The 14,668-nt window shown below is 32.0% G+C and overlaps 1 protein-coding gene across 5 annotated transcripts in view; it reads right to left on the bottom strand.

Annotated features, from left to right (window-relative positions):
• The window catches only part of Ctnna3 (catenin alpha 3), a 1,743,363-nt gene that overhangs the window by 1,474,869 nt on the left and 253,826 nt on the right, over nt 1-14,668 (bottom strand). Inside the window, exons 1-2 of one of the 5 annotated variants that reach the window (XM_058577910.1) lie at nt 5,650-5,762; nt 3,569-3,648 (exon numbers count right to left, since the gene is read on the bottom strand). The exons of 3 other annotated variants lie outside the window; for them this stretch is intronic. In XM_058577910.1, coding sequence (XP_058433893.1) covers nt 3,569-3,580 — 12 coding nt within the window. In that variant the 5' untranslated portion in view covers nt 3,581-3,648; nt 5,650-5,762. Of the gene's footprint in view, nt 1-3,568; nt 3,649-5,649; nt 5,763-14,668 lie in introns of those variants that run through there. One more of the 5 variants, XM_058577911.1, reaches the window with a different exon arrangement.

The following is a 14,668-nucleotide window of genomic DNA, read 5'->3' as shown; positions in this document are numbered from 1 at the left end:
TTCTATCCCTAATACCAAAAGCAAAATCCTGATCAGGGACCTACTCACATCCTATGTCATTAATGGTGGCTTATCTGATCTTCTGAGCTGCAGATCTCTTCCTTTATTAGGGCACCTACCATCTATGTTTCTGAGAGTTATCACAATTCCCAAATAACTATAAGCATCATAGTAACAGAGACTGTTTCAAACTTTGATATCTCACACAAACTTATCTTAGTACCTTGAATCAAGTATGTATTTACATATTCTGCCTGATCTACAGAGTCAATAAAAGGAAGAATTTTTAGATTTATATTCTAATTAAGTTTTTAAGTCAAATAAGCTTTCTAATATATATACCAAAACCTTCAAGATGCCTATAAGAATTTTAATTCTATTAGATTTGTCATTTATAGTTGCTTTGCTCCCATATCAAACAATCTATTTTATTACTCACAAATGTTCTTTCTGTACTACTAGCAAGTTTTGGGAGAAAAGTAATTCTCCCATAATTTGAACAGATTTGCTTTTAAAATTTTATTTTATTTATTATTAATTTTTATGTGGTTCTGAGGATCAAATCCAAACTCACATGTGTGCTAGGCAAGGACTCTATCACAGAGCCACAACCCTAGCCCCAGATTTACTTTTAAACCAATTTTGTAAATAATTGATTCAGATACAAGATATAAGCTCACAAATTCATTTATTTGGATATGAGAAAAAATAAAAATAAGCAATTCACTATAAAATTATTTCAAATACTAAATCCTGTCCCCCTACAAATGGTTATCCTTATATCACTATGGAATGAACACTTTAGGAGAAAGATGTTGAGAGCATACCCTTTTGGTTACCAAAGGATTATTTTCAGATGGCAAACTTTAGTGCCAATAATGCATTTCAAACCACATAGTCTTTTAAGCCCCAAATTATATATACATACAAGTAAATTTTAATGTATACATGCAATTGCTATGAGCAGTAAAAATACCCTAAAACAGTATTTACCAAAATGGTGCTAATAATATGTAATATACTATCCTGTAAGTATTTATAAGAATGTAATTTTATTGTATTTTCTTTTAACACACTAAATCTTACAGGCTAAATTTAAAATCACTTATAAAATAGCTTCAGAATTAAATTACAAGGAAATTTACAGCTAGAGTAAAACTGTTATTTAAAAGTCTTTGTTGTCATCCCAAACTGTGAGAGCTCATCTAATAACATGACTCTGGACTACTAAATGTTGTGTTTATTTCAGATATAAAATTTTGTTAGATATAAATTTCTTATGTAGACTATTTCTGGGCAAAAATGAAAACAAAATACACCAATCTCTAATGTTTGCAAACTGAAATGGTGACATCATAAAAGTTAAAGCACCTGAAGAAAGGAAAAGCATTAAATCATTGGCTAAGTTTTTGAAATGAATCCACCCTATGAAACCTCTGTAGAAAGCCAATTTATTTTATGCAATAAACATGAAAGAAAATAATTTTAAGGGGAAAGATGGGTCATTAAATATTATAAAGATGATGTTTCTCCCACATAAAGAAAACAATGTAACTTAATACACTTTAGTAAACCCAATTCCTAATCTACCTACTGAATAACTATGAGAAAGAAAATTCCTTAAGTTCTCCATTTGAATTCTTACATATGATAAAATAGAATAAAATTTCCATCCAAATCTTAATATATGTAGAGTTCAATATCAAAGTACATGTCCATATGAAAACCTGTACATTATGTTTATAACAACAATTATTATTCATAATAATCAAAAAAGTGAAATTAACACAAATGGTCACCAACTGGTAAATAAATAAACAGTATGTGGTTTATCCATACCATAGAATACTTGGAAATAAAAAGAATGAAATACTGATACATGCTACAACATGAATGAATAACCAAAAAAAATGTGCCATCAAATTCTCCATTACAATATAAACTTTAAATGAATCAAAAGAAAATGAAGTAATATGTTTTATTCCTTTATTATTTCAGAGAGCAAGAGAGAGTTATTAATAGCAACATGACACCAATTATCATTTTGAAAAGCTCAGAATTGGCCAATTTACCTAACACACTGGTTTGAATGTAAATTAGTATAAGAATTACAGAAAATGGTATGGAAGTGCTTCAAAAAATTAAAAATAGAACTATCATATGATCCAGCAACTGGAGATTCATATCTGCAAAATATGAAAACAATATGTTGAAGAGATCTGCACTCTGAATTCATCATGCATTATTCATAATAGCCAAGATGTGAAATCAAATTAAGTGTCTATCAACAGATGAACAGATAATGTGATATATATATATATACAATGGAATACTACTGAAACTTTAAAAAGGAAATCTCACCTACAACAAGATGTGTGAATTTGGAGAACACTGCTCTAATCAAAATAAGCCAGATACAGAAAGAAAACTACTATGCGATCTGACTTATATATGCAATCTAAAAAGAAATTGAACTCACAGAAGCAGAGGGTAGGGTGGTGGTTACTAGGGGTAAAAGAGTTGTTGGCCAAAGGATACAAAACTTTAGTCAGATAGGAGAATAAGTTCAAGAGATCTATTGTTACAGCATGGTGACTATAGTTAATAATACTGTATTGTTTCTTGACTATTAACAAGATATCTGGGCTCTGTGGTATATACCTGTAATCCGAGCTACTCCGCAGCCTAAGGCAGGAGGGTTACAAATTCTAGGCCAACCTGGGCAATTTAACAAGTTCCTGTCTCAAAATTTTAAATTAAAAAAAAAAGAGCTGGGAGGTAATTTTCCTCTCATGCTCTCCCTCCCTACCCCACTTTGAGTCATGCCCCTTATATCAGAGAAAACATTCGGCATTTGATTTTTGGGGGATTGGCTAACTTCACTTAGCATAATCTTCTGTAATGCCATCCATTTCCCTGAAAATGCCATGATCTCATTCTTTTTTAGTGCTGTGTCAACATACCTTATATACAGAGATATGATAAATTGTGGTATAAAAGTGTATTAAGAATTGAATGCAAAAAAAAAATAAGGGAGCTCATATATAATGGCATAATTTGGAGTGAACATACTTTATATACCGAGTTACGAAAAATTGTGCTATGAATGGATATGTAATGCACTCCACTATTGTCATGTATGTAAGAAATAAATGTTTTAAAAAAAGAAAAAAAAAGAGCTGGGGACGCAGCTTAGTGTTATACTACCCCAAGTTCAGTCCCCATACCACAAAAAAATAAAATTAAATTAAAAAAAGAAAAGGGGAAAAAGAAGAAAGAGAAGGCAGAAAAGAAGGGGAAGGAAGGTAAGGTTAGGGGTGGTGGTGAAGGAAGAAGAGATTGCTAGATATCGTTTCCCTATACACGAAAAAAAAATCAGTATATGAGGTAATGCATATTAATCAGCTCAAATTTAGCCATTTCACAAAATAAATATATTTCAAAAATTCATGGTGTACATCGTAAATATATTCAATTTGTATTTGTTTATTTAAATAAATAACAGTTTAAAAGAAATAATATGCATATTTAATTTTTCAGAATTCCTGCTATACAGTAGAACCCTTACCTGCAGTTTCATTTTCCAAGGTTCCAGTTACCTGTGGTCAGTTGGTCAGTTTTTGTTCTTGAAATGTTAAATGGAAAATTCTAGGAATAAACAATTCACAAGTTCTAAATCACATGCCATTCTGAGTATCATGAGGAAATTTCATGCTATTCAGCTCCATCCAGGACAAGAATAATCCCTCTGCCTGGAATATCCACACTGTAAACACTCCCATTCACCTATTACTCACTTAGCTGCCATCTTTGGTTGTCAGATCAGATATCACAATTTTGCAATGCTGTGTTAATTACTCTTGTATTACTTAATAATAACCCCAAGAAGCAAAAGTTGTGATGCTAACAATTCAAATGTGCAAATGAAAGCCATAAAAAGTGTTTCCTTTAAATTAAAGGTGAAAATTCTTGACTTAATTAAGGAGTAAGGAAAAAAAAAATACACTGAGATTGCACAGAACTACAGTAGGTTATTATTGTTAATCTCTTACTGTGCCGAATTTAATAAATCAAATGTCAATGTCAACATAGGTATGTATGTAAAGAAAAAAAATAGAATGTATAGGCTTTGATACCATCTGGGATTTCAGACATCTACTGGGGGTATCTACTCTATTGACTTTGTTTTCGTATTAACTGTGGAACTTTGGATGGACTATGACCAACGATTGGTAAATTCTTCTTGTCCTACCATGATGATCTAATTAAAATCCTCAGGTTGTTCCTATATACAATAAGTCTGAGAAATACCAACAAAAGAAAAAAAGAAGAGAAAAAAATGGAATAATGAAACCATTTAATGGAATAAATTTAAATGCATTGTCTAATTACATAGAATAATACAGCAGCACTCATCACCTTTTCCTTCAAACCAAAAAGAGATTTTTATTTTGTTATTTTTGTAATGTTCTAGTCATGCCTCTAGAGTAATTCTGTCATCAACTGCAAATAACTTAAAAGCACTTTCTCATATTTAAGGAAGAATGTAAATGAATATCAGCAAAATAGTTGTTCTTCAGAAACTGAGGAACAAATGTAATTTTAATCTTTCTTTTGCCAGAGAACATATGTGCCCAACTGAAATACTCCAGAATTATGATTTAAATTTTATTCTTTACATCATGAACAACCAGAAAAATGAAAAGTTGTGCTTCGTTTATGTAAAAAAAATTACGTTAAATTAATTAAATTTAAAACAAATAAATAAATAAGTTATTTTTTATAAAAACAAAATAATAGTAGCTATATTCATAAAAATCCATTTTCTTAAATGTCACATATATCTAAAATACTAGTGCTCCTTTGGGGTTAAAAAGAATACTTTAAAATCCCTCTAAAAGTTATCAACAACAAATAATCTAATAGCATTTAATTTTTACTAATAAAAAACCATGTAAATCTATTTGTGTAGTTTGTACTTTTAATCTCATAAAACAAATTCAAAAAGAAATAACAAATGGTTATTACATAAACTATGCATAACAGTATGATCTCTCCATTATCATAATTAAAATAGTGCCTTTCAATACTTCTAAATTACAAATAATTTAAAAATATAAGATATTAGAAAAACTTTGAAGAAATTGTTAATTTAATTGGTAACTGAATAGAGGCAATTTGTTAGGTTCCTGGACATGCGAGACAGATCACTTGGATTCAAATCCCAGTTCTGCCTTTTCTAGCTGTGTGACTGTGAAGAGTAATTTAACTTCTTTGAATATTGGTACCTAGCTCATAGGAATTTTAGGAAGATTGAATGAGCAAATATGCCAGGATACACTTAAAATGTATCCTGGCATATAAGAACCTCATAAATTAACTCATTATTATCTTTATTTATTATGTACCTTATTTTCTCAGAGTTTGGGAGTAATTTTTATTTTCTTTATTAGTATATTTTTAGAGCACAGAGTACTATTATATAATATCAAATCAAATGATAACATAATTCACTTTCCTTGTCTTATTGCTAATAGAGTTAATATGTTTATATTCTTTGAGAGCTAATGGGTAAAGATTGTCTTTTACCTAAGTTAATAGTTTTGTGTTATTGTTGTTTTTAATAAAAAATAGTTTCAGGTCACTTACTATAACAGAGTGTGTCACACACAGTATACATGTAAATGCGTCAGCTTCATAAATGAAATAACATCATCTTCCTCTTATGATTTTATAATACTGCCTGATAGGTCTTCTTCACTAAAAAATCAAAATAAAAAAAAATCTGAAAAGCCATCAGTAAAAACTAAGGCACATGCTATAAAGATTGTCAAGAAAGACATGGTCTTTAATTAGCACTAAAGTGAAAAAACTAAAACATCTGAGATGCCTGATGCATTGCAGGTTGGAGGATCTTAAAACATTTAACTGTGTGAAGAGTGTCAAAATAAAACAGAAAACATTCTATCATAAATACAGCCATGGAGGTTTCCCCTATAATTATAATTTTATGAATAACTCATGAAGTCAATTACTTTCTACAAACCAGTATTTCAAGATATTTTGCTTGTTTATCTGTTATTGTTTATATAGATCAGCCTGTATATGCTCTAACATCCTTATAGATCATATAGGAAAAGTAAACAAGTTTCAAGCATTGTAATATATCAATTTCAGAAGAATAAACACAAGGGCATCTTCCATGGTCACATGGAGACCGTTTATACCTCTTCACACATAGTAGGCTTTGTGTTTTTAGGTACATTAAACACTCAATTTATTATTATGGAAATAATAGCCCTTTTTTGTTTTTAACTATAAATCTGAATATTGACTTCTTCTTAGATTGTTTACATCTTTTTAAAATTCTAAATAAATATAATTTTATTAACATTTAAATACAACACATGAAAAAATACCTTAAAAAGTACAAAACTAAAGTTTTGTAAAGATTTTCTTTAATGTAACAGGTGTGCTTGCCTGTCATAAGTTCCTTTCAGTCAGGAACACATAAAGACAATGCTACTCACATGTCAGGTGCACTGTTGAGCCTGTTTCTTTTCTTTGTTTTTAATCAGGTCAATATTGAAAATCCTAGTTCACATAAATAGGTAGTTGTGAATGGCAATAATACCAATGTACTCTTTCTACTCAGCAATGGAAACTCATCTTTAATCTTAATCCAAAAGGCTGATAATTATTATAATGTATTATAATAATTCTTCAGTGTGACTGATGAACTGAGTTGCAATAGTTCATTCTCCAGGCATCAAGTATAACTCAATTATTGATTTGGGGTTTTGAAAAGCAAATGGGTCTTTCACCCAAATATTTTCTTTTAAAAATTTAAATTTCATTTCTGGAAAGTAACAATTAAAAGTTTCAGACAAAGAAGTGAGATGCAACAATATCTCCCTTATTTCCTTTAAGCAGTCTTCCTAATGTTCTCTTTAATGTATTGCAACAATCTTGGGAACATATAGAAGCTAGGGTGGTTACTTTTAAGTCTTACTTGCCACAACAATAATGTCTTTTGGAATCCTAGGATAGGTTCAAGATGTTGAAATATGTCATTGTTTTTTCCCCGTATCTTCATATTTAACTCATTAAGAAATTTAAGAATAAATATGCCAATTTCATTATCCAAATGTTACCTTCAAAATGTAAATTTCATTCATGAGGTCATATATTCTGCTTAGTATCTTGCCCTGAAACAACCAATAAACTTCTGTATGAAATAGTAAATGTGTATGGTTAACTCCAATCTCTGAATAAAATATTTCAAGAAGTTGTGGAACATCTTCTGCTCCCAGTTCCATCTCTTAAAATTCTACTTTTTATTGAAACCCATTAAACCTTTCTGACAGCTGTACACTTTTGTCCGATTTTACTTCATTTTTATTCTCTTTGTCATCATTTGTGTTGCTTTTCTTCTCCTCTTTCTTTTTTATTAAGTCATTCATTTATTCTTATTTGTTATATATTACAGCAGAATGCAATTCATTTCATATTACACATATACAGCACTATTTTTCAAGTCACTGGCTGTACACAAAGTAGAGTCACATCATTTGCATCTTCATACATGTACTTAAGGTAATGATCTAACTCATTCCACCATCTTTCCTACACCCATGCCCTCTTCCTTCCCCTCCCTCCCCTTTGTCCTATGTAAAGTTTCTGCATTCCTCCCAGGCTCCCCACCCCACCCCAATCGCCATTAAGAGTCAGCATCCTCAAATCAAAGGAAACATTCAGCTTTTGGTTTTGGGGGACTGGCTTAGCATTATATTCTCTAACTCTATCCATTTACCTGCAAATGCCATGATATTATTTTCTTTTAATGTTCAGTAATATTCTGTTGTGTGTGTGTGTGTGTGTGTGTATATATATATATATATATATATATATATATATAAGTTTCTCTATCCATTCATCTACTGAAGGGTATCTAGGTTGGTTTCACAATTTAGCTATTGTGAATTGTGCTGCTATAAACATTAATGTGGCTGTGTCCCTGTAGTATGCTGTTTTTAAGTCCTTTGGGTATAAACTGAGGAGTAGGATAGCTGGGTCAAATGATGTTTCTATTCCAACTTTTCTAAGGAATCTCCATACTGCTTTTCATATTGGCTGCACCAATTTGCAGTCCCATATCCTCGCCAACACTCACTGTTGTTTGTATTCTTGATGGCTGCCATTCTGACTGGAGTGAGATGAAATCTTAGAGTAGTTTTTATTTGCATTTCTCTAATTGCTAGAGATGTTCAACATTTTTTTTACATATTTGTTGACTGATAGTATATTCTCTTCTGAAAAGTGTCTGTTCATTTCCTTGGCCCATTTATTCTAAATGGAGAAAAATTGAAAGCATTCCCTCTAAAAACTAGAACAAGACAAGGATGCAGTCTTTCACCACTTCTATTTAACATAGTCCTTGAAACCCTAGCCAGAGCAATTAGACAAATGAAAGAAATTAAAGAGACATGGATAGGAAAAGAAGAACTCAAATTATCACTATTTGCCAATGATATGATTCTATACATAGAAGACCCAAAATATTCCACCAGAAATCTTCTAGAACTAATAAATTAATTCAGCAAAGTAGCAGAATATAAAATCAATACCCATAAATCAAAGGCATTTCTGAACTTCAGTGACAAATCCTCAGAAAGAGAAACTAGGAAAACCACCCCATTTACAATAGCCTAGGGCTGGGGATATAGTTCAGTTGGTAAAGTGATTGTCTTGCATGTACAAGGCCCTGAGTTCAAACCCCAGAACCATAAAAAAATAAGAAGCCTAAAAATTTTTTTAAAAATAGCCTAAAAAAAAAAAAAACTTGGGAATCTACTTAAGAGGTGAAAACCATCAATCAACAAATATATGAAAAAATGTTCATCATCTCTAGCAATCAGAGAAATGCAAATCAAAACTACTCTAAGATATCATCTCACTCTAGTCAGAATGGCAGTTATTATGAAGACAAACACAATAAGTGCTGGCAAGGATGTGGGGAAAAAGGTACACTCATACATTGCTGGTGGGATTGCAAATTGGTGCAGCCAATATAGAAAGCAGTATGGAGATTCCTTAGAAATCTAGGAATGGAACATCATTTGACCCAGCTTTCCCTCTCCTTGGACTATACCCAAAGGACTTAAAAACAGCATACTACAGGGACATAGCCACATCAATGTTTATAGCAGCACAATTCACAATAGCTAAGGTGGAGCCAACCTAGATGCCCTTCAGTGGATGAATGGATTAAAAAAATGTGGCATATATACACAATGGAATATTACTCAGAAATAAAAGAGAATAAAATCATGGCATTTGCAGGTAAATGGATGGCATTGGAAAAGATAATGTTAAGTGAAGTTAGCCAATCCCAAAAAACAAATTCTGAATGTTTTCTCTGATATAAGGAGGCTGACTCATAGTGGGGTAGGGAGAGGAAGCATGGGAGGAATAGGTGAATTATAGATAGGAAGAGGGGTGGGAGGAAAAGGGAAGAAGGAAGGAATTAGCAAGGATGGTGGAATGTGATGAACATCATTATCCAAAGTACATGTATGACAATACGAACTGGATGACAACCTACTTTATATACAAACAGAGATATGAAAACTTGTGGTATATATGTGCAATAAGAATTGTAATGCAAAAAAAAAGAACATGTATAAAGACATAAATTAGCATGAACACACTTTATATACAAAGATATGAAAACTGTGCTCTATATGTATAATAAGAATTGTAATGCATTCTGTTGTCATGTATTTAAAAAAGTAAAATCAATTAAATTTTTAAAAAGAAAGAAAAACTACAGAACACTAAAGAAAGAAATTAAAGAACCTTAGAAGATGGAAAGATCTACCTTGTTCTTGGATAGGCAGAATTAATATTGTCAAAATTACCATACTACCAAAAGCACCACACAGAGCAATCATGAATTCATCTGCAAAAAATAAGAGACCTAGAATAGCTAAAACAATCCTTAACAAGAAGAGTGAAGCTGGTGACATTACTGTTCCAGACCTTAAACTATACTATAGAGAAATAGTAACGAAAACAGCATGGTATTGGCACCAAAATAGACATGTAGACCAATGATACAGAATAAAGAACACAGAGACTAACCCACACAATTACAGTTATCTCATATTAGACAAAGGTGCCAAGAACATATATTGGAGAAAAGATAGCCTCTAATCCACATGTAATAAAATAAAATGAAACTAAACTTCTCAAAACTAAAAGTGGATCAAGGACCTAGTAACTGAACCAGAGACCCTGTGCCTAATAGAAGAAAAAGTAGGCCCAAATCTCCATCATGTCAGATTAGGCCCCAACTTCCTTAATAAGACTCCTATAGCACAAGAATTACAATCAAGAATCAATAAATGGGATGGATTCAAATTAAAAAGCTTTTTCTCAGCAAAAGAAATAATGAGGTGAATAGAGAACCTACAGAATGGGAACAAATCTTTACCACAAGTACATCAGATAGAGCATTAATCTCTATGACATATAAAGCACTCAAACCTAACACCCCCCCCCAAAAAAAAAAAACACACAATCAATAAATGGGCCGAGGAACTGTTTACATAACTTAATAAATTATGTTTTACCTCACCAAATGAAAGAAGTAAATCAGATTAATAAGACTTTTCTGCTACAGAGTTTTCTACTCTTTTTTAATTTTTCAGAGTGATAACAAAAGTACTCTGAATGTTGTATTCATATTAATAACATTGAAATGAACTCATGTGTGTATATATATATATATATATATATATATATATATACACACCACAGATTGAACCCAGGTTCATTCAACTACTGAGTCATACCTGCAGTTATTAATACTTTTATTTTGAGATGGAGCCTCCCTAAATTTCTTAGGGCCTCGCTAAATTGCTGAGGCTTCCTTTGAACTTGTGATACTCCTACCTTAGCCTCCCAAGTCATTGGGTCATACAAATGTGTATGACCATACCCAGCTTAAACTTATATTTTTAAATATATACAACAGATATAGAAATAGAGAGGTATGTAGATGTATGCTTGTGTGTAATTTCACTAACACTGGGACAAACCAACATCATATGTACATTGGGAAGGACAAAATATCATTTCTCTGCTACTCTTACCAAAAATGCATAGTCTAAATCTAATCATGGAGTCAATGGACAAACCCAAATTGAAGGACATTCTTCCAAATAACTAGCCTATACTATTAAAAACTTACAAGGTTAAGAAACAAATAAATCTAAGAAATTCTCCCAAACTTTATAAAATTAAAGAAATAAGAAAAGGGTACAATGTGTGACAATGGATTGGATTGTACTGTGAAAAAAACAGTCATAATTTTGAAACAATTAACAAAATTTCAATTTGTAGATAATAGTACCATATCAATATTGAATCTGCTGATTTTGATAACTATATTGAGGTTACTCAAGACAATGTCATATTCTTAGAAAATATATAATGAAGTACTCAAGGGTAAATATGCATGATGTCTCTACTTACTCTTTTCTTTTTTTTTTAAAGAGAGAGAAAGAGAGAATTTTAATATTTACTTTTTAGTTTTCGGCGGACATAACATCTTTGTTTGTACGTGGTGCTGAGGATCCAACCCGGGCCGCACGCATGCCAGGCGAGCGCGCTACCGCTTGAGCCACATCCCCAGCCCCAAACTCTTTTTTTTTTTTGAAAATATTTTAGTTATAAATGTACATAATACATTTATTTATTTATTTGTTTGTTTGTTTATTTATTTATATGTGGTGCTGAGGATTGAACCCAGTGCCTCACAAATGCTAGGCAAGCACTCTACCACTGAGCTAAACCCTAGCCCTCTACTTACTCTTAATACTTTCTGAAATGTAAAGAATGATAAAGCAAATGATGTACAATATAACCAACTAATGAATCTGGATAAAATGTATATGGAAAACAAAGAGTTTTGTGAGCTATTATGCATTTTTTAGGAATTTTGCTATTAAAGCAAAATTAAAATTTGAAAAAACAAAGTGTATCTATCAAAGAGAAATAGAGTATTCATTCTAAAGACCTAGTCCTCATTTCATACTCTTCAATTTTATTTTGCAAAGTAAAATAATACTTATATACAGAATATTTCTAATATATTCAGAATGGCTCTTCAGACAAGTCACAAAAACAATTAGGTTTTGCATACATTTTTGGTAGACATATGGTTTTTATGCATACTGGCATGTTTTAGTCCTTCATGAAACCGCATACCCCACACCTTAGCACTCTGTCCTTCTCTCACATCATGTGATTTATAAAGGCTATTAATACTTTTACCTTATTTTTCTCTCCTAATGGTGAGCACATGGCCTGAGTTGACCAATCAGAATATCTTGCAGGATTTTAAATGGCTCAGACAGACCCAAGCAGTGTAGGGAGATTGACAGACAAAAAAGCATAATCATCAGATTTTAAAGCAAATACCAAAACAACAATAATGTAAGCCTGGGATTTCTGGAAGCTCTCTTTGGTACCTCATGAAGAAAGTCAGCCTGAGAACAGAGACAACCTAGAAAAAAGCAAAAGGTAATTTGGGTTGGATTCCAAAGATAATGGCCTACCTAGACACAGAAGAACAAACACTACATGCTCTTACTCATTTGAGGAAACTAGTAGGTCAATGTAGAATAAAAGAATGGAATAGTGGTCACTAGAGACTGGAAAGGCAGTGGGAAGGAGGATGGAAAGAAGTTCAATAAGAGATACCAAGACACAGTGTGGAAGAATCATTTCTAGTGGTTCTTCTTCAGCATGGGAGGGTAAGTTAAAACAATCTATGGTATATTTCATAATGACTAGAAGTGCACAAAATCCACAACACAAAAAAATTATTAAAGTTTGAAGAGGTAGAAATTATTATTATACTGATATGACTATTACACATTGTATACATGCGTGGAATTATCATAATGTACCACATAAAGATGTACAAGTATGTCTCAGTAAAAACAACAACAAAACAAAGAGGATTATCTAATTCAGAAATAATACAGTAAAGATTGTAGTAGCAGTATATGGGACAAAGTTAACAAGACTATGATTATTGATTCATAAAATAGAACTTCACCTATATGTTCAGTAACAAGAACAGGACTTGACAGATAGTGGGTGCTCAATGAATGTTTGCCAAATGGATGAAGGTTGGATTCCCAACCCTTACAAACAAGTATTGTTGTCAAAAATGGATGTGCCTAGAAATAATAACTGATGAAGAATGCACATATAATCTTCCCTTTGAAATAAATACATTCTAAATTTCAGAGAGCTCTTTCAGGATCTTCTTATTACAACAGTAAACATACTGTTACTGTTAGGAAAAACCAATAAATACTCAAAAATTGACAGGCCTATGAAATGTGGGTCAAATGACTATTAATTCAATCAGCCCTAATGAATATTTTCACCCATTTTTTCTCAGCATGTGAGTCATGAAGACAGTCAGATGAATAGATAAATGGATGCCCACTTCTAAACTTCACATTACTATTAACATGCATCAACAAGCATTTAGCCTCACTTCTTTTCAGTAATAGGTTTTTAAAAAATAATAAAATAATTTAATAAATTTCCAATTCAGTCCTCTTGTCATAACAAAGTAGCATTAAAATATGAAATAACAAATATCACAGGAAAACTGCTGATGAACTGGGAATATATGGTTATCTCTCCTTGACACTGACATTTACACATATGAATTTTTACTTCTCCTACCAATACCATGGATAAAAATTTCAATAGAAACAAATAAGTTAATTCACTAATTTGTCTAAATGGTTTCTGTAAAACATCACTTATTAATATCTTGAAAGATTCTGATTATATAGTGTTTATTAAGATTTCAAGTTACCCTAAATAAATATGTTATGATTTGGATGTAAGGTATCCCCCTAAAGCTCATGTCTGAGACAATGCAAGGTTTGAAGCAGAAATTATTGGGTTATGAGAGCCTTAGTCCAATCAGTGAATTAATAATCTGAAGAGATTAATTGAGTGATAACTGAAGGCTGATAGGTTATGCTAGAGGAGGTACGCATTGGGGGCATGCCTTCAGGATATATATTTTGTATCTCGTGAGTGGACTCTATCTATCTCTCTATCTCCCTCCCCTCCCCTCTCTCTGTCTCCCACTCTCTGATCACCATGTGAGCTGCTTCCCTCTGCCACACTCTTCCACCATGATGTCCTACCTCACCTGGAAACCAAGGGAATGAAGCTCCTGTCTATGGATCAAGACCTCTGAAACTGTGAAACTGCAAATAAACGTCTCCTCTCCTAAAATTGTTGGTCTGATCTTTTAGTCACAGCAGCAAAAGAGCTAACTAAAACAATATCCAAACACCTTTCTTTTCTGTATTTTGAGAAAACCAATTCAAAATATTTCTTTCTAAGAAAAAAATGTAATCATCATTATACTGAATAATTTTCTTCCTAGCACTTAACAAAACTCTCTAAACAATTATTTCTGTAATCACTCTCACCCACTAAATTCTAAGTTCCATGAACAGAGGTTGTGTTTGATGGTGTTGCTAATCTTTGTTATCTAAGCAACAACCCTGGCCCAGAGTTGTTGTTCAGTAAATGTTTGTTAAATGAATAACCAGGTCTG

This window comes from Marmota monax, unplaced genomic scaffold (assembly GCF_021218885.2).
Source record: "Marmota monax isolate L192 unplaced genomic scaffold, Marmota_monax_Labrador192_F-V1.1 WCK01_AAM20220418_F8-fsc00019, whole genome shotgun sequence".
In the NCBI taxonomy this organism is placed as follows: Eukaryota; Metazoa; Chordata; class Mammalia; order Rodentia; family Sciuridae; genus Marmota; species Marmota monax.
Note: the sequence above shows the minus strand (reverse complement) of the source record. Positions and strands in the feature narration are given on the sequence as shown.